At 43.8% G+C, this 25,452-nt stretch overlaps 1 protein-coding gene across 1 annotated transcript in view; it reads right to left on the bottom strand.

Moving 5' to 3' along the window:
- Window positions 1–25,452, bottom strand: part of CREB3L2 (cAMP responsive element binding protein 3 like 2) — a 76,366-nt gene that overhangs the window by 19,201 nt on the left and 31,713 nt on the right. The window contains exon 2 of the mRNA XM_075158211.1: window positions 13,225–13,441. Coding sequence (XP_075014312.1) covers window positions 13,225–13,441 — 217 coding nt within the window. The remainder of the gene's footprint in view (window positions 1–13,224; window positions 13,442–25,452) is intronic.

Below are 25,452 nucleotides of genomic sequence, written 5' to 3'. Positions count from 1 at the left end.
TTTGGATAACTTCTGCCAAAACCTCTATCACATTGTGTTGTGCAGAGCCTTCCACTTGCTGTTTCTCGCACCTCTGGGTCGAGCTACAAGGTAGCAGCGCTATCATCGGTAATCTACTTTAGATTCCCTTTGGGAGGGAAGGCTACATACAAATGAGAGCTACCAGTGAACCAAGTAATTAGCCCTGAACTTTCTGAGATTTGTATCATCATGCAGGTAGAAGAGAAATCTAGCCATGGGTGCCCAGTGAAACAGGGCATGTCCTCTAAGGCTGCACTTTGTGATGTTTATTACCTCTAATCCCCAGACTCATCACGAGGATTCAGCTGCTGTAAGACAGCAAGATACACTGGCCTTCAGCTGGTCATTTTACTCCTCTGGAACGTGACTGCTGATTAAGCTGACATCCCTGCCATCGCTACTTAGATTCGCACAAACTCCTCGGAGTTATTCTAGGCTTTAAAGCCAGTCTCACCAGTTCGTAGAGTTACGGATGGTTTTCAGCGACAGCAACACGCTGCGTTTAACATTGAGGCAACTTTGAAGAACTGCATCTAACACTTTTTTGACACTGCCTCTTACAATACATGGTGACAGCTGTCATTCCAGATGAACAACCCTGTGAAAAGAAGGGATGGAGCAACACACTGGTTGAATCCCACCTTGATACTCCCCTCTCCCCACTTTTTCCAAGCCCCTGTTACACATTCGCTACCATGATCAGTGTTGTGCAACGAGCTACTTCCTTTTGACACTTCTTCTAGTTTCTAAATGATCTCTCCTCTGCTCCAGGAGAGTTGCAAGGACATTTCCCACTCTCCTTTCTCCTCTTCCTGAGCACAGCAGGTTGACGTTATTTAAAAATCATTCTTAGTTTATTCTTATAATAGCCCCTAAGCACCTCAGTCTACTCTGCCCAGCACTGTACTAGCCGAACAAAGTGGCAGCCCTTGCCCCAATGAGAATGCTGCACAAAACCATACAAATTTAGGCAAATAGGGGGAAAATTGAGCAGGCTACAGAATACTGGTCGTACTGAGAGGCAAGGCGCACCCTCCAAGACAACGGTATTTCTTATGGAGGGGTATGAAGAACCACGAGAGGTCTTATGGAATAATGAGAACAAGCAAAAAGGTGCACGTGAAATATTGAAATGAAAGGGCAATGGAGGCTGGCTCAAGGCACCCACCGGAGCAGAAGAGAGGTGTTTTCTCCAAACCATGCAAGTCATGCTGTGGAAAGAGTAGATGACTGGTGTCAAGAAATTGAAGGTGAGTATTTGTATTTATATTTGACATGATCCAGGAGGTACACACGAACTATTGAGACAGACAGGTATGAATAGGGCAACACTGCATTGCTGAGACAAAATACACTGCAAACCGTTCAGATATAAATAGAAGAAACCTGAACAAGCATTTAGCTATTCAAATGGCTAGGAAAATCCATATCCTAAAAATGGTCACTCTGGCTGTTAGAAATCTCTTCTCAAGCTTCAAAATCCTGACTGTTGAACAAATGATACCAGCTGTTTTACCCCAACTGAAACTTCCTGGGAACTTCAGAGCTCTATCGTGCAATGACCAGAGAAGCACTCTCCTTCACCTACCCTTTCATAAGTCCATGAATGCTAGGTGTTTTGGGACATGAAATATGTCACTTAAGGAGTCTACACACTTAGCAAAATCCCAGCTGATGCTCTATGTGTTCTGCACTAGCACTGTTAAATTCCACATACGGACTATGTTAACTGAACATTAATGATGCAAAGCACCTGGGTATTAAGCAATACCTATGAAGGTTCAATTCAGTGTACTTTTGCATGTTATAAACACCTAAAAATAGGAATGTTTTAATAATGTAATCAAACAATTTTTCTGCAGAACCTGTGCCTTACCCAACATGCAGACTGTGTGGTGCTCCCCTAAGTGAAGAGCTATACCATGTTTTGTTATTCTTATTGTCTCATGCACAGCCTCATCTCTCCTTTACCAAATCAATTTAAATTCTGTTCCCACAGAGCTGTTTAATTCCCTCCTAGGGCACATCAAAATGTTTCACCAACCTGAATTAACTTCCATAGCGGTCCTGAAAATTCAAGTGAGTCATGGAGAGATTAAGGCCAAAAAGTATCTAGTAATTTAAAACGGCCAACTGGAGACAACTGGAATTGGATTTTTCAGATGATTTAGCACTGTTGTTATACTTTATCAAAACAAAATATGCATTGAGTTTTCAGGTGCTGCCACTTCTGCAAGTTAAACGTCAGAGTTTCAAATCAAGCGTCCAAAAAACCCATTCATCACAGTAACCCAGGGTTTGTGACACATGCATCTAAGATCTTCTCTTCTGTGTCCAAGACTAAAATTACATTTCTTCGGCAAGTTTTTGTGTGCTGCTTTTGTCATCAAGCTTGTCCTACTTTTCGTGCAGACTCTTGTTTACAATGCATCTTCCATCCACCTTCTTTAAAAAAAAAAAAAAAAAAGAAACAAACGTAGGAGCCTTCCAAAGCACCAAAGTAAGTTCAATCAGTGTGTACTGAGCAAAGTTCTCGCTGATAGGAAAAACTCTAAACAAGTCCTCTTCTTTCCCAACTGCACTAATCACGAGTCCAACCTGGTCCCAAATACGACATGCAATGTGTTGTAAGAGGCTGTGTACGCAGTAATGCAGGAGAGGAAGCTCAGAATGGGACATAATTCCCTCATACTCTAAGTGTAAGCACTGCATGTCGTGCATATCTACAGCAAGGTGTCCAAGTAGCAAACAAACTCTTTCCGTCCTCTGTCTTTATTTCAGAGGCTCTAAACCTCCCCCAGGTTCCATCATCTGCAGTTAAGACAGACAATGCTAGTAGGATCTACCCAACATACCACAAGTGGACTTTCCCTTTTCACTTTCCTTTCTCCAGATCCCTACACCCAAAAGCAAAAAGGTTATGCCACATTTTGCACAATGAAAGGTGAAGATCTTTAAAGTCCATTATGAAGACTGAGTTATGCACAAGTGCTTGGCTTTGGGTGCACAACACACCCAAGTCAACTTCCCTCTATGCTGCACACCACATACATTCTGATGATAGTTTTCAATAGAGATGGATTTCAGTGCTCCTCTAAGCATCACAGCTGTAGCAGTAATCAGTATGTGTGATTTAGGCATACATAAAAAACACACAACCAAGAAGGGCTGTGCTTGTACATGGCAGAATTAATATATACTACTTCTGTGTTTGTTAAAAACATTTTTAATATATCTGCATTTATATATAACATAAAAAAAATTAAACATAGTCTTTTAACAACACCATGTGCAGCTTTCTAGGATACTCCTATTTCCCTGAAGAACATTTTGCTTCTTTCCTTGTTCCATATAATATTATGGGAAAGCAGGGTAGGAAAAGTGGAAAATAAGGTAAAAAATGCTTACTTCAAAGGTACAGTTTTTTTAATATCAGAGTTCCCAGCGAGTTTTGCTTTCCTTTTTTTAATTATTTCTATTCAACATTATTCTATCCAACTAATTCTTCAATCTTGTCCAACATACCACCTCCTTTCCTGAGAAAAAGTAAATCTTCTCCAATACTGACTAAATATCACCCTCTGTGATAGATGTACACAGAAACAGAGCTTACGAAGTAACTAAAAAGATCTCCCTTGTTCCCCACATTCATTTGAGCACTATTCATTAAAGAGTTTAACAGAGACACTTTTTGCATGGATAACCAAGTTGCATCACTGAGTTGCTATGTATTTTTAAATAAATGAAATCAGAGATGCACTCTGTATCTCTCCTTACTCCCCCCAAGTAAAGAGAATGCAAGTATTCAGAAGAACAATGTGATTTTCACCTTTTCTACCCCTGCAGTAAAAAGGAAGACGGCACCACTAGGTAAACAAACCCACATGAGGGGTATACCGTTGAACCTAATCTTGAAGGGGAAAAAAAAAAAACACCCATACCACCATTACCACAACAACAGATTGCAACCACACAGAAAACAGATGCATGCGCTGCATGTCATTTGAAACAAGTCTGCAAATACGACCTGTAGAAGCATCAAGGGATATCCTTATATGTATAAGCAGAATGAAGATGCAGTCCTTGCCTCCTCAAAGGTTACTGTTCAAGCAACAGATAAAACAGCTAGAGAAAGCTTGAGAAGTGGGCCCTTGTGAACCTCATGAGGTTCAACAAGGCCAAGTGCAGGGTCCTGCACCTGGGTCAGGGCAACTCCTGGTATCACTACAGGCTGGGGGATGAAGGGATTGAGAGCAGCCCCGCCGAGAAGGACTTGGGGGTACTGGTGCATGAAAAGCTGGACGTGAGCCGACAATGTGCGCTTGCAGCCCAGAAGACCAACAGTATCCTGGGCTGCACCAAAAGAAGCGTGGCCAGCAGGTCGAGGGAGGTGATTCTACCCCTCTACTCTGCTCTGGTGGGACCCTACCTGGAGTACTGCGTCCAGCTCTAGAGTCCTCAGCACAGGAAAGACATGGACCTATTGGAGCGGGTCCAAAGGAGGGCCATGAAAATGATCAGGGTGGTGGAACACCTCTCCTATGAAGAAAGGCTGAGGGAGTTGGGGTTATTCAGCCTGGAGAAGAGAAGGCTCCGGGGAGACCTTATTGCAGCCTTTCAGTTCTGAAAGCGGGGCTTATAAGAAAGATGGGGACAAACTTTTTAGCAGGGCCTGCTGCAACAGGACAAGGGGGAATGGTTTTAAACTAAAGGAGGGTAGATTTAGGCTACATATAAGGAAGAAATTTTTTACAATGAGGGTGGTGAAACACTGGAACAGGTTGCCCAGAGAGGTGGTAGATGCCCCATCCCTGGAAACATTCAAGGTCAGGTTGGACAGGACTCTGAGCAACCTGATCTAGTTGAAGATGTCCCTGCCCATGGCAGGGGGGTTGGCCTAGATGACCTTCAAAAGTCCCTTCCAACCCAAACTATTCTATGATTCTATGAAAGGCAAAACTGGAAACTTAAGGAGACTACAACAGACTACTAGTAAAAGTGCTTTGCACGGACATCTCTGGACAGGGTAACGCAAAATGATCCCTAATGAGTCAAACTGTTCTCCAATCCCCCTCTTCAGCTGTGTCATGGATTTTTTGGTCCATGACAGATCTTGTACTGCCATCATGAACCACGGGGCGTGGATGCACAGCCCACATGGCTTCTGCACAGCTGTGCCATGTGCAACAGCATGCTGGCTCAGACTCTGCACCAAGGGTCCATGCTTGCAAAGCTGTACTTCGGACAAGTGTTCGGTTCTTGCCCAGATCCTACCTCTGAGGTCACCAGCCCTATACAGCTAGCAGCAGGATCCAAGGGTGCCCACTAGCTCTACACCACAGAAAACACAGCTGCAAACTGGGAACCAGCTAACTGCAAGGGGAAAACACCTCCTGGAGGAGGCTCACAACTTGTTTGTGGGGGAAACAGCCGCTCGCTCTTTGTTGGCAGAAACACCCCACTGCGAACGCGAAAGGGCCTCTGCTGATGCACAGATTCTGGGCGTGCTGCTGGACATGCTGCTCGCTTGGAAGTTCAGCATCCCCAGCTCTGTAGTCTGAGCCCTATATACCCTCCCAAAGGCAAGTTGGACCCTTCTGGAGAAATAATTGCTTCCTTGTCTTCCCCCTCTGCTCACACCGTCCCCGGTGCCCAGCTCTGGACTCACGTAACAACCCCTGGCAGACACAAGCTGCGTTTATCATGCCTGAAATGCTGAACTCCAGCGCCACTGCCGCTACCCCCCTTCTCCTCCGTGAGGTGAGAGCCCACATTCATCGACAGTTTCTCTTACAGATTTTCCAGATGGCATTTCCCCCTCCCAGCATGCACACACACACTCCCACCACAAATAATGAAACCAAAGCCCTCGAAACAGCCTCGACAAAGGGGATACTGTTTGTCTACCAAACATTGGGGTCCTTTTTAAAGTGCCAGAAAGGGAATATAAAATAAATGGGCAAAGATGAGCATCAGTGATACATAGTCATTGAGACACACAGCAGAAGTAGTTTTTCTTCTAACAAAGGATCACCAGTCGTACCTGCATCCCCCCTTTGAGCGGCACACAGTCCATTTATTGGATTATTTGTATCACTATCAAAGTTATTAAGATAGAAACAAGGACACATTGTTCCTCCCATACCTAAACGAACCAGGATCAATACCCTCTTTCTTCTGGGGAATTCGACAGTTTTCAATCAGAATCATCTTGTCATGTAAAACCAGCCAGGAGATATCTTGGGGTTACAGGTTCTGCTTTAACCTCTCTTCAGCCTAAGACTTTACACAAGCATAGCTGTCACCGGGGATACAGTCTGTGATGTTTTTAATTATTTTGCTTAGGAGTAGAAAAATGTTATTTTTATAGCATCACCCTTTGTATATATGGGAGTGAGGCACAGACTGAGGTGATAGCTTGGATTTACAGCCTTAACGTTGGATACTATTAAATGTCCTATAAAAGATTACGTGAGTTTTTTTGTTTTATTTTGTTTTAAGACATGTGAAAATTATCCACAGAAGCACTGTGTTCAAATAAAACAGTTCTCTCTCACCCTTCAGAATTTTTCTCCCCACACGGATGTTGTGAAGGCATATCCATATTACAGCAGCAATCAGGCTTTGACACACATTAAAAGGACTCAGTGCTCGCAGCAAATAACTGAGCATCAACTCCCAGTGCAACCCTACAGCTAAAACAGAATGAGATCACTGGTTTCAGAAACAGCAGGACTGGAAGTGGGAGGAGTATTCCGCTAATATTCATCATTAGGGAAACTATTCCTGGGAAATCAGCTCCTGTGGTCACTTTACACAGAGTTTTGAAAAGGAACTGCAAATGTTCCTTTGTTTAGAAAGGAACTGCAAGAACAGCTCAATGTCCAGAAGATATCCCATATAGGGAAACACCAAAGAAGTGCAGCTCATTTAAGCTGCATCCAAGCAGAAATCAAGAGGGAACTTAATCACAGCCTACAAACACCTGGGGAAAGAGGTTTCCATGAGCAGATGGTTCTTTACTCCAGCAGGGAAAAAGGCCATAAAGAGACCTCATATGTGGAACTGGAAGCTAAAGGAGGTCTGACTGCAAATAAAGTTGTCAATTATTAACAATAAGCATAAGTAACCACCAAAATGCCCATCTCTAAATCAAAACTGACGTTTTCCAGACACACTGCTGCCCAAGTAGAAGTTACAGGCTTGATGTAGAGTGATGTACTGAGATTTTGAACCTTGGACGTATAAAAGTTCAGAAGTCTTCTCATCCTTTAAAAACGCAGATGCTGACAAGGACTGACTGCTAACCTCCCACATAAAACACACTCAAATACAGACTATCACCACCAAATGGCTTCCACCCCATTTCTTAAATAAACACACAAAAATAAAAAAAACACATAGGAAAAAAGTTGCATTGGAATGTACTTGAAAAATTACCAGTATGGCTTTGACAGCATCTTTTCAAAACACAAGTGAATTTCTTTGTCCAGTTCCATTTTCTTTAAAGTCAGGGCAGAAGAGGTTCTATTTTCATTGTTCACATTTCATTGATTCAGTATTTGGAGAAAAACAGACAGAAGCAGGACAATGCATCTCTCTCTATATATATAGCTTACATAAAAAAATAAAAATAGGATATATAATATAACCTACTACACTTAATAAATATATTGTGACTATATACACCATATATACACATCTATATTATGTGTGTATATATACGCATACATATAAAATGTATGAAGACCACCCTGAGCCTCAGTTCATGTAGAGGCATCTGTGGACGAGACAGCACAGCACATGACACTGATTACTGCTTGTGGACTCCACACATAAGCAAGCATTTTCCTGTACAAAGCACTGCCTGAGATGAGTGCTGGATTTATTGTTGAAGGGCTATTTGCACTGGAGAAGTGGGAGACGTAGACAATGATTTTGGGGGGTTTGTTTGTTTGTTTTTTTCTTTTTCAAACCATGTAGGGAGATGGAGTTGAAGTTTAAAAAGAAAATTTAAGTTTTAAAAGCACATTACAGGAAAACGTAACCTCAGCAGTAAAAAACCCAATAACAATACAGGTTATATTCTGGGGCCAGCCCCAGTTTTGGCACAGCTAAGCGTAAAATAGAAACATACCATTTCTGCAATCACTCTGTCAAACCTTTAGCCAAGGCAAGCCGCTTCAAATCCAAAAGTAACTTCAAAGCATTCCTGAGCAGGAAAGCACGAACAGCTGGGGGGGGCAGGTGGGGACCAAGACTAGTCTCAAAAGCAGAGCCCTCGGGGGACTGGGAAAGGAACGCACCCAGCCACCTGGCCACAATTTGAGGAAAGAAACCATACAAATGACTGGTCGGCTGTCCACTGTTTCTGCCCTGCCAGGCTCGCAAAGTAAAAAACACACACAAAAACCAAACACACACCCACTGTGAACCACCCCCACCACTTGAGCTGATCCCAGAGGATGAAGAGCCCCACACAGATGCTGCAGCCTCTGCCTTGCGCGTTCCTGCTGCACACCAGCCCCTCAATATTACTTGTACTCAGTTCTCGCCTATGCATCTCACACGTCCAAAACAAGGGAGAGGCCCCTATCCTAAAGTTTGTGCCTAGAGCTGACAAGATGAAGCATGGGAGGGCAGGAAAGGACCCTACACTCGCATCTCAAGTCACATAGGAGGCTAACAATAGTCCCTTCTGAAACACAGGTCTTGCCTTGCTCCTGGATGTCTGACCCACAGCCCTCCCTTTCCAAAAGGCTGCAGAGACCGTAAAACTGAAGACAGACATGCACCAACCGTAACAGAAAAAAAAGCTTTTTTTCCCCCTAAACGTTTACAGCTCTCAGAAGCGAATCTGTGCCCCAAAAGGCCCTGATGCACAGCAAGAGGTCTCCCTTACCCATCAGCCCTATTCTCAGTCTCCCCCCCAGCTTCTGCATTTCCTTCCAGGAAGCATTTTCCATGTCAGAACTACCCACTGTGCTTCTCCACAGCTACTCTGCAGTTGTCTCAAAAACCCCAAGGCTCACAACTAGAAAGCAGAAACCTGCTGTGAGAGAGGCAGCAGTGCAACCGGTGTAGATCATCAGTACACGGGACGCAGCCTCCTTTTTCATGTTACGGCCTGGAGCCCTCCCCAGGCCAGGTGCCTTATTCACCAGTTCAGGCAAACAAAACTTCATGGTCAGCCAGCTGCAAACAAGCAGGTCAGGCCTATAAATCTCTCTCTCTCTCTAGTATCTTTAGTCTTAAAAGTTTATGCAAAATTGAATAAGAATAGATTCTCAGGGGGGGATGACCAAACAACTAAATGCCAGACGTCTTGCACACATCTGCTTTAAAAAGTTACTCTTGCCAATGCTTTCATAAGCTGGAGATTTAGTGACCTTCAGAGACCCCACACTAGCAACAAGCTGCAAGTATTCAGAAAAGTTCTTCAGCACAAAAGTGGGGAAATAGCCTCAATACAGTGAAGTCAGAAGAGCAAACAGCTGGAGAAAACCGGTGTTGGGACCTTGATCTTATGGACACTTAAACGTGTTCTCAGCTTGAGGTCAACAGGACTTCTCAGAAGAGTTAAACCCAAGCTTATGAGTTTGCCAGGTTCTACACTTCTAGCACTTTAAAAAAAAAAATTTTATATAACATTTACAATTACATGAACAGGTCAATTTAGCAATTGTAGAAATTGCGGTAGCGGCTGAGTAGTGGCCAGCGAGAACGGCTAATGGCAGAAGTTAATTGTTCCCCTGCAACAGTGGGCAAGAAGGTGCTTATGGAGTCAGAGCAATCATTCGCTCCACCGTAACGGCTGAAAGGAAACATTAAATAACATTTTCAGTAAGGTTGTCACAGACTTGGCAGGGGAAAAAACAAAAGATGGAAACAGACACTGAATGGCTTAAACCTGTCTTGAAGATCATGTACCTAACAAGACGGGCCTTTTTCTCAGCCTCCCCATACTCTGGGGCTCTGGGACCCCGTGCTCGTGAATACATAGATGAAAACCGCTGCAGACGTTGGGTGCCATTGAACCAGATGGAGACAACTCGCAAAATCCAATTCCCTCCTCCAACAGGCTGGCACAGACTGAAAGAAGAGGGCAGAAAGGCAGGTAGTGGCGTAACACGATGTGGGGCCGGCCTGGTGGCAGCACACTGGCCCCAGCGCCGCCGGGCTGGGACCGACGTCTGGGGTCACCCTGGGCCCACACAGACGGCAGGACCCTGCCCCAGAACAGGCCACACACCCCCAACTATCACTCCTGCCTCCCTGCCATCTCCAACAGGCCTGTCGCCATGGAAACAAACTTCAGTTTTTAAGGCTAATTTTAAAGGCAGGCAGGTACTTTTCCCTAAGGGACACCAGGCCCTTAGTCCTCTAGAGCTAAGGGCGAAGCTCTGAAACGGCATCCGGACCCAGCTTAACTGCTCTGTGCCATCCTCCTCCTCCTCACGCTGCTGCTGACTGCAGGCACGCAGGTCCACAGCACGTGTGCACATACGCATGCAAGTGTCGTACATGAGCCTCCTCACTAGCCTGTTTCTACTCCCAGTCCTGCAGGGCAGGGTCCTGCAGAATCATGAAACCTCACCACGGAAAAACCATGAAAATACAACAGCTGTTGGAGCTCACCAATCTGCCCAGTGGGGTGATTATTTGGGGAATGTACATTTTTTGCACGTTCTTTATGTAAGTCCCTTAGCCAGCCTCGTTTCTCAGCCCCTGCGGCTCTACAAAACCACTCCCAGTTCCCTGGCAGCAGGAGATCATGCTGGAGCACATGGACCTCCCCCTCCATATCCTGCTCCCCAAAAGGACACTGGTGCTCCCAGTATCTGTCCCCTTACTCCAACAAGGGGACTGGCATTCACCAGAGTTGTCAGGTACACTATGTACCGCCACCATCTAACAACAGAGATGCTTTCAATGTCCACTGTCAAACCCTGCCGTATTGCCACCCACAAAATCCCCCTCTCCTGCTCTCATGGACTCAAGGATGAAAAATCATCAGGTGATGCCTTTTAATATCTATCAGACAGCCATGTTAACTGTAATTCTGCAATTTCCTCAAGCACTTCTCTGAGCTTCACTGTTTGAAGTCAATAGGTATTGAAAGGTCATAAGCGTGATTCCAGGGTTAAGATTAAGTAAAATCCCAAACACCAAGAACAACTCCTCCTCCTCCTCCTCTCTTATGAAACACTCTGCAGAGTGAACAGCAGATTAAATGCTTTCCATTCATTTTCTATTTTTAAACCCACTTGTTAATGTTTCTTGGCTTTTTAAAACATCATTTGACTAGGGCTCTATTAATTACCCAGTGATTTCAGCAGTATGAATTTCTTCACGTTTTTCCCCTAAAGGAAACTCCCCTCACTTTTAGCCTAGTTTGAAGCTTCTCCCTATTAACTTCCAGAGAAGCTTAGTTTCCGAAGTTTCTCGTGCTTGTTTCTCCTGCCAAAATTAATATTTCCTGTATGTATTAAATTAAAGATATTCACAGGAAACAGTTAGGAAATATAAAATGGGCAGGCTTTATGTAGATGATGTTTCCAGATCATCTCCAAAAACCCTGTCTCACACTGAAAAGCCTTCTCACAGGTTTTATTAGTTGTCTTCTTGTGAAATCTCTTAAGAGACAGCATCTTGTTTTAAGAGAGTGCTTTGGACCACAAAACTGTCAGCCTTTGAAAACTCATGTCGCGGTGGATCTTCATAAACAGCTTAACTTGTTAATGCTTAGACATAAGCACTAATCTCTTTCCCTTTTATTGTGACGCAGCTTAGTACTCTACTGCTTTTCACTGTAAAGCTAATGTTGAAGACATAAACCAATTAATTAGGGGTGAAGGTCTGCCATGGTGATTATTCCTAATAGTTACCAGATATTCATGACCTTGCTCCTCCGCCAACCACTAGCTTTTACCTTGAACTCCCCTTCCTGCCAGCAGGCATCTTCACGCCAGAACAAGCAGGTTGGATCTCTTCCTCCCACCATTCCTGCATTTCCCTTTTTTTCCCCTCCAGACGTTTATAACTGCTGAATTAAAGATAACTGCTAAAAAATGCTCTTGGTTTTCATCATTTTCTACGCATCGCCATTTCCCACAACCATAGAATCTATAAAATTGCAGTTATGTTTTTACAAGATCACCAATGACTTCATGATGGGCATTATTTTTTAGTTTTGCCCTTTTTTATTTTCTAAAAAAGAAAAAAAACCCTAGGACTTCAGCAAGACAGGTTTTAAGACTGGGGCAGCACCTGAAGTTACATTCCCACACGTGTATTTAGAAACATAAATAAGATGACCTGATTTTCATTTTGGGATACCAGAAAGCTCCAGATACTCACTACTGAAAAATAAGTGTAGTTTAAAAGGTTTGTTTGTTTGTTTTTAATAAACCTGAAATTATGTAGCTTTGAAAGGACCTCTGGAGACCATCCTGCCCAACTCCTCATTCAGAGTATGGCCAATTTAGAGCAGATTGCTCAGGGCCTTGCCTAACTCAGCTTTGCATATCTCCACGGATGAAAACTTCACAGCCTCTTTGGACACCTGTTCAAATGTCTGACCCACTCTTACGGTGAAAATGATTTTCCTAACACCCAACTGGAATTTCCTTTCTTGCAACTTGCAACCATTACCTCTTGTGCTATCACTGTGTATCTCAGAGGAGTCCAGCTTTGTTTTCTTTGCACCCTTTTATTGGATAGCCATAGACAGCAATAAGATCTCCCCTTTGCCTTTTCTCCAGAAGACCGAACAAAACCCACCTCACCCTTTCCTTACATGTCATGTTCTACAATACCCAGACTACATGGTGGTCCTCATTTGACTCATTTGGTTTATCAGTCTCCATTTATCTTCAACAACCACAGATTCAGATACACGGAAACAAGTGTATTTCTAGCCCTTCTCCCATTTCTTTTTGATGGGCACTTTACTTCTAATTCAAAACGTTTATAGTGCAAAGTTAGTAACTTCTGCTGAGCACAATTTCCCTGTCTATGGACAAATTTCTTTATTCACAATGCCTGCAGACTTAAAACAAAGAAATCCCTTCCGTGATTTCATTGTAGGTGTATCAATTAGCAAAGAGCATTCACATGCACCCTTAGTGCATCATCACCCCACCAGGAACATTTCATTACTCCATCATCACGACAAAAGAACAACAGCTCGGTGCATACTACCTTCATTAAAGTTGTCATCGGTCGAGATGTGGGTCAAGGGAGACTGGGGTCGAGAGTCCCCGCAGAGGGAGTAGCTGTGTTCTGCCTGGATGAGGGGCGCTGGGGACGCCGGAGACAGTTCCACCTCCATTATTTCATTCTTCTCAGACAAGAAGGGATCATTCAAGAGCTGGCCTAGGACATCGGGTGAAAACTCATCCAGGAACTCTGTGAAGTGCTGTGGAGATAAAAAGGGGGGAAAAAGTTTATTTCCTTGCCTGTCTGTCATGCCAACAACAGGAGAGCATTGATCAGAACAATTCAAGTATCTGCACCAGGCATCCGTGCCAGTCAGCAGCAGGATCTACCAGCCCTGCCTAATGACCTCCTCCTCCAATCACTACTTCAAGCTGAAGAGCTACAGCTAGAACAAAAGTCCTCTCAGAGGCATACATTACAGAGCCTGTGATTAACTTGCAAGGAAAATGGAAAACAGAAGCATGGTAGTCATGTCCTGAAGCAGCCCCCTTCCCCCCCGGCAAAGGTACTCACTACAGCACATCACCAAAAATGGGAAAGCACATTTTACCCAGACAGCCTGAAAGATCCTGCAGGATTTATCACTAGAACATTTTGTGTGTGGAACAGAATATATGTTCTGAAAGATCCTGCAGGATTTATCACCAGAACACTTTGTGTGTGGAACAGAATATATGGGGTTAATGTTCACTGAAGCAGAGAAGAAAAAGGAAACACACTCAGACATAGACTCTGACACCACATATGACTATTTTAGCTGCACAGAACATACAGCGCACGGTCTAGGAAAACGGGTCCATGCACGTCCCCAGCCAAGCAATTAACACATTTGCTATAAAACAGCTTTCCTGCCTGATTTATGTATCTATTTTAAAAGCTGCATTCCACCTAGGACTAGAGCCCATATCCAGCTTCTAGGCCCCAGAGCTAAAGCTCCTGACAGCCAGTACTAATTACCACTTTTATCTATTACACTGAATTCATTACACTGACAGCGCATGTTATGGCTGTGTGTAGTAGGATAACTTTGTGTTTGTTTCTTATTCAAAATGAGCACAAACCGAATCTCGCGATCTACTTCCTTGAGACTCCAATGCAGTTCCCATCAATAGCCAAAACCTCTGCATCTCTTCTTGGTTTTGTTTCCAGTGTCAGAAGACAACATCTTTGACAGACCAAGAAACTGCACTGCAAGAATCCATTCCTGCTCATCTCATTCACACAAAGAATTCTATTTTTGTACAAAAATATTTGTACAATGAATTGTAACGAGCTTTTCCAAATAATCAGGCATTATCTACCATCTCATACAGGAGTCTTTGTCGATTGGGGCATGATCCTACAAAAGTCTAAGTCTGTTTGATTTGCTCTGTTTTTGCAAGCAGTATTGATCTTGGCTCTTCGTCTTGCTCACTCCTGAGAAATAAACACTGAAATTCAAGATTCGGCTTCCTGTAGGCTAAATTAAGAATTAAACAAGTCAATATTGTATAAATCCATGAGGGAAGTCGTGTGCTCACACCCCCAAGCACGCACATTTCACAGCTCCAGCAGCACCTGTGGCCTTGAAGCCTGATGCTGGAAAAGACTGAGCACAGCCGGCTTTCACAGAGTCCCCTGGAAGTTCGAGTGCCTCTTCCAAGACGCTCACAAATGCTAACTGCGCCTTCTTTCAAAATTAATAAGGCTTCAGTCAATTCTGACTGACACTGAGGAAAAGAAAATATTTACTAAACATAAGGCAGTAAACAGAGGACCACAGTTGCTACGCTAGAATAGCAAGCTAGCTAAAGTAAAGCCTTTACAAATGGCAAAACAGATTTGTAGTCTCATATTTACTTACTGTAAATGATAACACTACTAAACAAACTCTCAGATGACTCAACAAGAGGGTCATGACCACCTTAGAAAGCCTTGTTTATTTTAATTTTGATACCCAAGGACTCACTAGCACTTCACATCCAGGGCTGCCTCCCAACATCTGTAAGGATAAAAGTATAAACTACAATTCCCCACTACGCAAAGAAGAAAGAAAAAGGATGCTTAAGACTAGTTGAACACCCTGGTGCATCAATAAAGACACTGAGTAAAACAGGGTAGGCAGCCATTAAAATGTAAGCAAGGGACAGAAATGCTTCCCAACCACGACGGAAGCCAAGGATGAACCTATAAAAAGCAGTGCCTTTCGTAGAGACAATTTTTTCTCCATAGTCTACACATTTCTTTTCATTCGGGCTAAAGGCAAGAGTCAATTATAATTTTTGCATATTTTCCTAAAGCTGGCTAGAACATTTCCCTCTTTCTAATTCTTACATGCAATATTCTGACTGATGACTAGCAGATGCTGAAATAGGGCTGCTACAGTATTTGTACCCTGGTTTCTACACACAGCTACTTTATCACCAGCGTCATCCCATCTGAGGATGTCATCCTTGAAAATATCATGCCTAAGCGTTGACTTAGTCTGACACTATTTAGATGTTCTAATTTAACAGACTCAACTGAAAGACAAAATGACCACAGGCTACTCGGCTATTTTTGGCAAATTCATGAATAAAGATATCTATTAGCCTTCTGTCTATTACTGCTTTGATATGGAAGAAATTAATATCAAACGTTATTTTACTTCTTCCATTTGATTAAAGTTAGCTACGTTAGATTCCCCCCCCGCCCCTTTCTGAACGGGGAATTTTCCTAAAACTGCTTCAGGAAAAGCAAAGAAGGAAACAAACATTTAACTTCCCAAAACCAGAGAGAAAGAGGACGTTGGGGTGGGAAGGGATGTTCAACATGCTCATCAACATTTGTGCTTTCTCCTTTTCACATGCAGCTGCAAAGCAGCAAGCTGTGAGAAAGAAAAGAATTTGCATTTACAACAGTATTGTCTGATAGCAAATAAATGGTCAATCAGTTTTTAAAATTATTCTCTAGTTTCATTATAATTTTTAATCTTATTTTTAATGGTCTGTGATATAACTTTGAATACCAGTCAATAGAGAAGCCTCAAACAATTGCCACAGGTCAGACTGCACAGCTACTGAACTCAGGGAACAGACAATTTTAGGGATCTGGACTTCTCCTCACTCAGTGATTACAAAAAACACACCACCTGATTTACAGGAATCTTTCATATGTTATACACATCTCTACTACAGTGAACGCTTAAAGCTAGCTCGCTTTGATTTTTTTTTTCCTTAAGAAAACAATTGTCTCATTGAAAGCAGCTCCATTTGCCTAGAGAATTAAAAAAGAAAAGGCATTTGAGCAGCAGCAACAGCAGAAACCATCCGGGAGCAGTTAGGCCTCCAGCTCCTCAAAACTTCCACCTACACCTAAGCTGCTCCCTCTGTCTTTTCAAAGCACGTTCTCCCATTGCCAACCCTCCTCCTCCTCCTCCTCTCCACACTCCCCTCTCTGCTTCCGCGTGCACCTTAGCGGTCATCAGCCACTTCCAGAGGTGCAAAGCCACAGAATAACCCTCAATTCTGATATGGCAGCAACCATCCCTGCGCTCGGGAACAGGAAAAGGCAATTTAGGGAGGAAACTGAGAATTTTACCCTTAGAACCTGTACATATATTTGCTTGCAAAAGAAAGAAGTTCTGCGTCTGTGGTGTTCGGCTTGGCATCTGTCACCCAGAGAGTTCACCTTTTTAAAAAAAAAAAAAAAAAAAGAGAAAAGAGCACTTGCATTGAAAATGTGCCTTTTTTTTCTTCTTTTCTTTTTTTGTTTTTAATACCTCTGTAGACAGCTCCGTTGCCAGCTTCCTGCTATCCGCACACCCCACTGGCAGCCACAGCACTAATTGCAGACGTGTGGTACAAGGAGTCTGCTTGAATTATTAAACTATTCTCACTACATAACAAAGAGATGTGTTCAGCCGGGATTTTAACCTCTGTAAAAAGTCATGGATTTAGAACAGATGTAATCTTATCTTCCGCTTCCCCTTCCCCCAGAACCTTGAAAAGACAAACAAAACAGCAGCGCTCCTGTTTACAGAGAAAGTAAGTTGCAGCCCCATGGAGTTTCACCACCAATCTGGTTGGACATTTGCTCCCGCCTATAACCTGGGTGCTTTTGGGGAAACACAAAACACCTACAGACATCACCCCGCGGTAAGCAAACAAAGGAGAGCTCTCATATCCGGGTGCGCGGCGGATTTTGGATAGCTCTTCGAAAGTAGTATTTGGCTGCAGACCAGCTGGGCCGCAGGCTGCAGCTCTCCACAGCATCTGCCTGTTCCTGCCAGACAAAAGCCCTTTTCTCCAGCTCTGCCTAAGGGACGAGGTTTGTTTTTTTTGTTCTTTCTTGTCTGATCAAATGAACATCTCTGAAGTAAAACAGACTCAGGTTTTGCTAGGTGCATGCCACTGCTGACTTCTCTATCAGATGACCTGAAGCCAGACGAGAGCAGCATTAGCCTCAGTTGTCTAAAGATGTGACATTATCGTGACTAAAAATGAAAGTCATGTTCAGAAAATAGACTTTTTAAGAACTCACTAAAAAAGGAATGAAGAGAAGTCAAGAGCCCCAAATGACACTTCGTAACTATATTTAAGTTATTAAACAAGTGACAGGCTTTGCTGAGCCTGGAAAATGCACTGCGTCGGCTGCAAGTCCCCCACGCCAACTGCAGCAGCACAATCCACCCTCTCCGGCAGAGCCACCCCAGAGGGGAGCTGCAGCGGCAGCACCCTGCCACACTGCAAAACAAGCCCTGCTCTCCAAGCAGCCCAGGGCACGCCAGCCTACATGCAACATGGGGGGGCTGAGAACCACCCACAAATTCAATATTCCTCTCCTGGGAGTTAATGGCTCCCTTCTGGCTTGCCCTGAGGTCTCCCCATCCTGGAGGGATCAATCCCCCTCCACAAGAGGAGCTGCCCAGGTGGGAGCATCCCTTCTACCCAACAGGCACTCATAGTATAAAAATGAAGCCCACCATCTACCCGTAGGTACAAAACTGCCTGATATTCACCTCTTGTAAGGCCTGAGCAGCGATAATAGAGGGTGGGGGGCAAGGACTGCACTCTTACTTTTGTATCAAAGGAATCAGAGTGCATGTAGTGTACAAGGCAGTGCTCCTGGAGAAAATGAGGAAAGAGGGAAGAAAGGGGAGACCACAAACTAGCCCCCATCCATGGGGAAGTAAACATGCACCACAGGCATGAATTTGCCCCTTCCTCCCCCGCCGCAATCTCCTCTCACTTTAAGATAACAGGGAGAAAAAGGAATAATCTCTTCAGCAGCTCTTTGTGGTTTGCATAAACAAAGGTGCATAGGAGATAAACCACAAAATATCACAAAAGATAGCAGCATTTCTAGTAATAGCATCAAACAGATCAAGAAGCATGGCTACATAGAGATACCATCTCCTCTTCAAGGAACCAAGCACACATTTCACAGACGTCTGGCAGCTGCTTATATGGTAGCTGGGGAGGTCTGAGTAGGAGTCACAGCTGCTAACAAAAGGCTTCAAGCTCTGGGGCATCCAGGCAAGGCGCCAGTTGTTAAAGATGGCACATCGGTGCCAGTCAGCCTTCACAGGTTGAGCTCTAGACTTGACTGCATGGCAAGAGCTGTAAAAGCCATCACGCACCACGCTATCAGCTCTGCCTGCGTTTGCAAGTGCAGCATGTACCCATAAGGGCTTGGAGCAGAGACCTGCCCTTTTTAGCTGATGAAGAACCGTGCCTAGAGATGCTGCTCGTGAAGGACTGCACACACAAGCCTACCAGTGATGACAATGCAGCAGAGAAGTCCGTGACTTTCTGCATGCCCAAGCCCAAGGCTAAACCCCAAGACACAAGTTAAAAAGTTTCCTCAAGGCAAGTGTTTTCTTCCCAGACATGTTGCTGGTGGTGCTGTTGACTTTTCTGTTGCAAGTTCATCGGAGGTGTCAGTGTGCGCCAGCTTCCAACAACCAAGACAACTGTTCTCAGTACTCGCTGGCACTTGGGCATCAGTTAATTTTCAGAGATTCAAACGCAAATTCTGCAGATTTTCAGGTACATCACTTCCCTCAACTTCTTCCCTTTCTAGAAATCCTTTATGTTTGCATCAGGGAAGCTGGCCACCACTCGTTCTTCTCTAAACTCCGCCACGGCTTATATCGCGTGGTACCTGTCTTTGAGAAGAGCTACGGATGGAGCCCCTGTAGCCTCATCTCTGCAATTCATATGCCTTGCAGGGAACAGAAGAGCTCCTCTACTGGCATGGGGTGTGTTGACACACCACTGTTAGGAGGCACAGATCCAAGCTCCTGCTGCATTGCTCTTACAAGGATGAGAAACGAAGTACAGCCTGGCAGCAATACAGTGTTTTTCCACAACACTGATTCCAAAGATGGGGGCTGAAAGAGAGACAAGATCAACCCCACAAAGTCATTCACCAATATCCCCACAGGGACAAAGAGTGGAAGAGCAGACGGCTGCACCCTATACAGTTTGATATACCAGGGTGCTTACCTTCAGTATGCATTAATTTGGGTGAGGGGGAACCAACTATATTTGGCAGTGAGTATTTGAAAAAATGAATGCAACCACACATGAAATGGCTGAAATCTGGTTTACCAAGAGACCCCTTGGACAGACCACAGTACTGAGCATGTGACTGCAGGCACATCTAACTGCTTACTCTTAAACAGGACACAGAGATCCCCCCTCTCAGCCTGATGAAGGACCAAAATAGCTGGAAGAGCTTTCTGATGGCAGGATAAAAGTCTTAGATGCAGCCATAGCAGAGAACAGAGAGACCGAGGACTGCAAACAGTGCCCCAAGGCACACCTAAAATACGCTGATAACACAGTAGAGATTTACACTACCCTGGTTTATTTACCTGCCAAGGGCAAACAGAGGGAACCTTGGATTTCTAGGTGTTTATCTTCTACAGTGTAAAAATCAAAACCAAGACACAGAGAAATTGTTGCTCAATTATTTTACTCTACTATAAAATTCTTTGCTGTCTAGTCAAAAACCACACTGAAATTACCTAATTTGTGGGAAGATATGAAGAGTAACATGAAACTGGTATTTGAAAACAGCAAAGAGATCCACCGTAATAGCAAATATGATCGTTTGGAGTCTCACAACAGCAATTACTCATTTGAAGCATAAAAAAAATTGGATGGATTAAAAAAATCCACTAAGTGAATAACATTCAGGTTGTGTCATCAGCAAAACAAATGCCAGGAAATTCAGAGCTAACAGATTTACATGGTAATTAAATCTGCACATCTTCCCAACCTGCTCAGGTTACACAGTTGGAAATGCTGAAGTTCATGCTGAGCAAATCTTATAATCCACCCCATTATGCACACATGCATACACACACTTCCATTGCAAACACTCAAGTATTTCCAACCCACAACCAGCAAAGAAGAGATGTATTTATTTTTAACTAATCGGGAGGATTTTTCAAGAACCATGTTTACTCCTTTGCCTTTCCTTGTTCCAAAATATTCTTTCACTTTCCTTAACACCCCCCCCCCCCCAAAAAAAAAAGAAGTATTTTGGATTTAAAAAGAGACTTAAAAACAAAATTAAACTCTATAATAACTAGGACTAAATATGGGTTGAAAGAAAAAAAAAAAAGAAGCCCTTGTGCAGTTGAGGCAAGGGTGAGAAACAACTGTGAAGTTCAGTGTCTCTTAAGCCCACTGTCTGCATGCAGAGAAAAGGATGCTGTTGCTCATTCCCAGCCCAAGCCTCTCGGGAGTCATACAAAATAGGAAAGTCCTCCTCACATTCCCCTGCCCTTCCCCCAGTGCACAGTTCTTGGATCTAGTCTAACTTTTCAATAGGCTGGGCGCATGTTTTGTTATTTCCTATCCTCTCCCCAAAAGAGCCAAAGTCAGACAGGAGTGAGTCATGGGGGCCAGAGCTCCAGAGCGGTGAGTCAGCGAGCTGGAAGCCCTTCATCAAGGCTCCCCCCATCTGGGTCCCTGGCTGAGATCTCAAAATACATTATTAATTCTGTGTTGCAAGCAAGCGTCTGGATTATGCTCTCAGGACAGATGCATTCATTCTTTTGTCTTGGGTACTTTTTTTTTTTTCCTTTTTTTTTTTTTTTTTGCCTATTACACCAGGCTCACTGGTATGCGCTTCATTTGTCTCCTAAGTCAGCTCTTGGGCTGCCAGCTTGAGCAGCAGATCCACAGAAAACTGAAACTCTCCATCACTTCTCCCCATGCCCTTCTCTTCACCCAGTGAGCAGCAGGGTCACAATTCTTTATCACCAGTGATTGTAGAGGCTGCAAGACAAGCCTGACTGCCTTTCACAAGCGTCCAAACCACCAAGAGTAGGGGCAAGCCTGCCCCTGCTACTTCCAGCCACTGTGACTCACCCTAGACAGAGAAGGTAGCTCAGCTTCCAAAACTTAGTCATTAGTGTCTCTGATGATTTTTGGCACCCAGGCAAAATACTTAAAAAGACCAGTTATGTTTTTTAAAACTATCTAGTGAAGAAAGGAACAGATGCAGGGTTTTTTTATTTGGTAGGGTTTTTTGTGCCCCAGCTATGCTCCAGGCATGCAATGCCAGTCATAAATAATTGTTGTGAGATAATACTAATTTGCTGGGTTACGCCCCAGGTACACCTACAGGCTCTTTGGAAGGAACTTGCATTTACCGCAAGTTTTACATCCAACTAGTGTCTTCTGGGTAACTACCCAGTGTTTAGCCAAAATATAAGCAGTGAAAGGAAGTTTTCAGACAAAGGTGGAAACCTTTGTGTACAAATTTTACAATTCACCAGTGGGCATTTATGGTCCTGTTTGCTGCCCAAGAGCTCGGCAGCAAGGATAACACATTTTGTTGTTGCACAGCTGGTTTAACTTATGGCCATTTTTGAAAGAAAACAGTCACTCCAGTTTCTCCTTCAATGCAGATAGATCTCAACATTATAGCAGCGTTTTACAACATTTGGGTGCACTGCACTTGGCTTCATTTACCATCTTCTCTCACCATGGAAATGGGAGGGGAGGAAAGCAAGGAAAATTCATCTCAGTCTTCATGTAACAGCATCCCTTGCCGAAGGGCACAGCAAGCATGATTCCTGTGTTTTAAACAGAATCCACTAGTCTTGCACCCATTTTAGAGATCATAGAATATCTCAAGTTGGAAGGGACCCATAAGGATCATCATCAAGTCCAACTCCCAGATGGCTTTACAGATGTAACAGGAAGGAGGAAAGGATAACGACGGAGAGAAGTCAGAAGTCACAGGGATTGTCCAGCTGCCCTACAAGGAGACAAAATCCTCTCCTCAAGGATGACTAGCACCACGCAATTCAGTGACTGTTACTTAAAAAAGAGATGCTGTAACCTGCCCTGCAGGCCAGCGGCAGTTCACTCACCTGCTCGCCCTGCAAGGACTCATCACAGGTCCCACATGTTAAGCAACACTTGAAGCTGCCAGCCTCTGCCCATGGGCACAGCCTCCCAGAAACATAACTGTCCCAGTGGGCACGCTGTACCGGGACGTCATTAAGAGAGCCCAACAAAATCGTAATTTCTCGTCTAGATTCCCATTAGTGCAGGAGGCCTCCGGCAGAACGCAGATGCTCTGCAGCTCAGCTGTTTTGTGTTTAAAGTGTTTGCAACAGCCTCCTCCCTGAGGACCAAACCAGTCTGTTTCAAAGGAGGATCTTAAATTAGTCTGAGCAGTGTAGGTAGGAAACAACTTCTACTCTGTCAGCAGTGCTTGCTGCACGCTCTGGCTTGCCGTTCCTGACTGACAGGACACTTGACATTTAAAATAAAAATCGCTATTTTCTTCTTCAACAACTTTACTTCTTTAATGACTGCAAAGTTTAAATGGCAGGGTTCCAGCTTGCAGGAGCGATCGTTCCTTCTTTTTCCTAACGCTGGCTGCAAACCTACACACCACTCATCAAAATTCAGCTCTTTAATTAAAGCTGTCTGGTTATTATAAAATAAGTAAGGCTTTACTATCAGTATTGGCAGCTTAAGGAGAGATTGGGCATTTTATTTCACTAAAGAGTTAGTAGGTTTTGTTTTACAGCTTTATTTTTAGTACTGGGGGGTTCTACTGGGTTTTTTGTTTATTTGTTTTTAAGAGTAGAAGCATGGAAGCTGAGGCTTGAAAAGAAAGGACACAAACTTAAGCTCCTAAATGCGCTCTTAATTTTTGTAGAGTCAGACTATCTCTTCAAGTGCCTGAATGCAGACTCCCTGAGTTGATTATGGAAAATATGAATTAGCTTTTATAAACGCTGACTAATATTTATAGACAGAATGGTTAAAATTGCAGATACGTGTGAAGTTTCAAGAAGAAAAAACACACCATACACCTATAACCCTTTCTTGAACTCAACAGACAGGTGCTTGACCACAAGGGAAGGAGAAAAAAAATAGAGTGGTTTTGCTAAACAAATGTGAAGAAATCCATAGGTCATATCAACTTACTCGGGAGATGAATTCCCCTGCCTGATTCAGAGCTCAAGGATCAGCAGCCTTTGGCTAGCAATGACTTCAGTTGCCACGGGTTTTAGACCCTGCCCGGCAGAAACTGCTGCCCCCTCTATCAGACAGGTATCTACTATCAGAAAGAGAAACAACACTGGCAGGACTTTGTGTTCACTGCTTCTGTCGCTGAGCGTTACCACACGCTAAAAAAGTCAGTTTGATGTCAAATCCTGTTCCAGCATGTGATCTCACCAGATAGTGGAACAAACTACTACATTAAAGAACCCCTTTCTAGTAAATAAGTCCTACACCTTGCTTTCAGTAGAAATGTCCTGTGTTTTCATCTGACATACGTCTCATCCTTCCCATAAACTTGCACTAAGCCCAAACGCTGTGGATGCATATAGAGCTGATACTTTGCCAACAGCAGGTATAATCAAAGCCTTCCCGCCCCAAACTGTCAAAACGTTTCCAGCTTGCAACTTTGCAGCATGCTTCATGTCAAACCAGCTACTGCCCCAGGAAGCTAAGGAAGAGCAGAGCAACAGTATTTGTTGATGACGACACCAGGGAAGAATGTCTCTACCTTGTACCTGAAGCCGTGGCACTAGAGCTGCTTTGGATGAGCCAGCCCTGTCCAAACCCATCCCACAGGAAAAAGCTTTGCGTTTTGAAGCTGCCTCCAGTGGCCCTCCGTACCACAAGATGGATGCTTCAAGACGCCCACGTTGCACTTGTACAGGCTTAATTCTGCAGGAAAACCCACAGAAATTGTTTTGGCACTTCATTTTGTATGTACCAGTACCTTCATCAGCACTGGTACTTTGGCACCCTCCCTCTGAGGAAAGACACATTTCATTTTACATCACCATGAGAGCAGTGGGGGTCACTTGGTTTTCACTCGTGACAAAGGCAGACCAGTTTAGTTTTGAAGCTGTACTGAAAGCTGTAAAGAGAAAGGAAACGAGGAGACAGGACGTGAACAAGATCAAATAAATACATACTCAAAAGTATGTGTAGCATTTGTCTAGACAAATTATTTTAAGGCATCCCATACTTGAGAGCTGGTATTCCAATTTCCTATGACAAGTCTTTTGTCACAGTGCCAGAAAACATTACTCAGTCAACTTTATTAAAAAAAAAAAAAAAAAAAAAAAAACAAAACAAACAAAAAACCCAACCCAACAACAACAAAAAAAAGGAGCAGTACTGGATTAAGGTTCAGGACCCAAAATAGCAGTAGACGGAAACATCTGTATCCTAAGACAAGGTCTTAAACAAAAACAAAAAACAAAGCTGTGTGTTTAGTTCTCCTCTATGCTTCTTTCCACAGATGCAGGGACTAAGTGGAACAGCTTATTTAGTAATATGTGTGCTGGCTTTCTCCCCTCACAAGTCCTCGTAATACAGGGGAGGACTTTAAAACCTGCTTTGCCTTCATCTGGCTGTGTACAGGCATTTCAGCTTCTTTAGCTAGCCCTCCCCCATTCAGAGCATCCCCCTCCTCCACATGGACCTCCGACTGTACCTTCCATTTCCAGACTTTTGCTCCCAACAGGTGAAAGAGAGGCCTAAACTACTCATCACCTTTCAGGACCTAAAGAAGATCAGAGGAATCGGGAAGGAAGCTGCAAGCTGTAGGTGAAGACCCTGGAGGAGCAGAGCCAGAAGAACAGGGGTGCAAAGGGAAAGCAATGGGAGGGAGAGGAAAAGTCACAGTGCTTGGAAAAGGATAAAATAAACCTGCAAAAGATAAGCGGCATACTAAGGTTATGCAAGAATT

Source organism: Calonectris borealis, chromosome 1 (genome assembly GCF_964195595.1).
Source record: "Calonectris borealis chromosome 1, bCalBor7.hap1.2, whole genome shotgun sequence".
NCBI lineage: Eukaryota > Metazoa > Chordata > Aves > Procellariiformes > Procellariidae > Calonectris > Calonectris borealis.
Note: the sequence above shows the minus strand (reverse complement) of the source record. Positions and strands in the feature narration are given on the sequence as shown.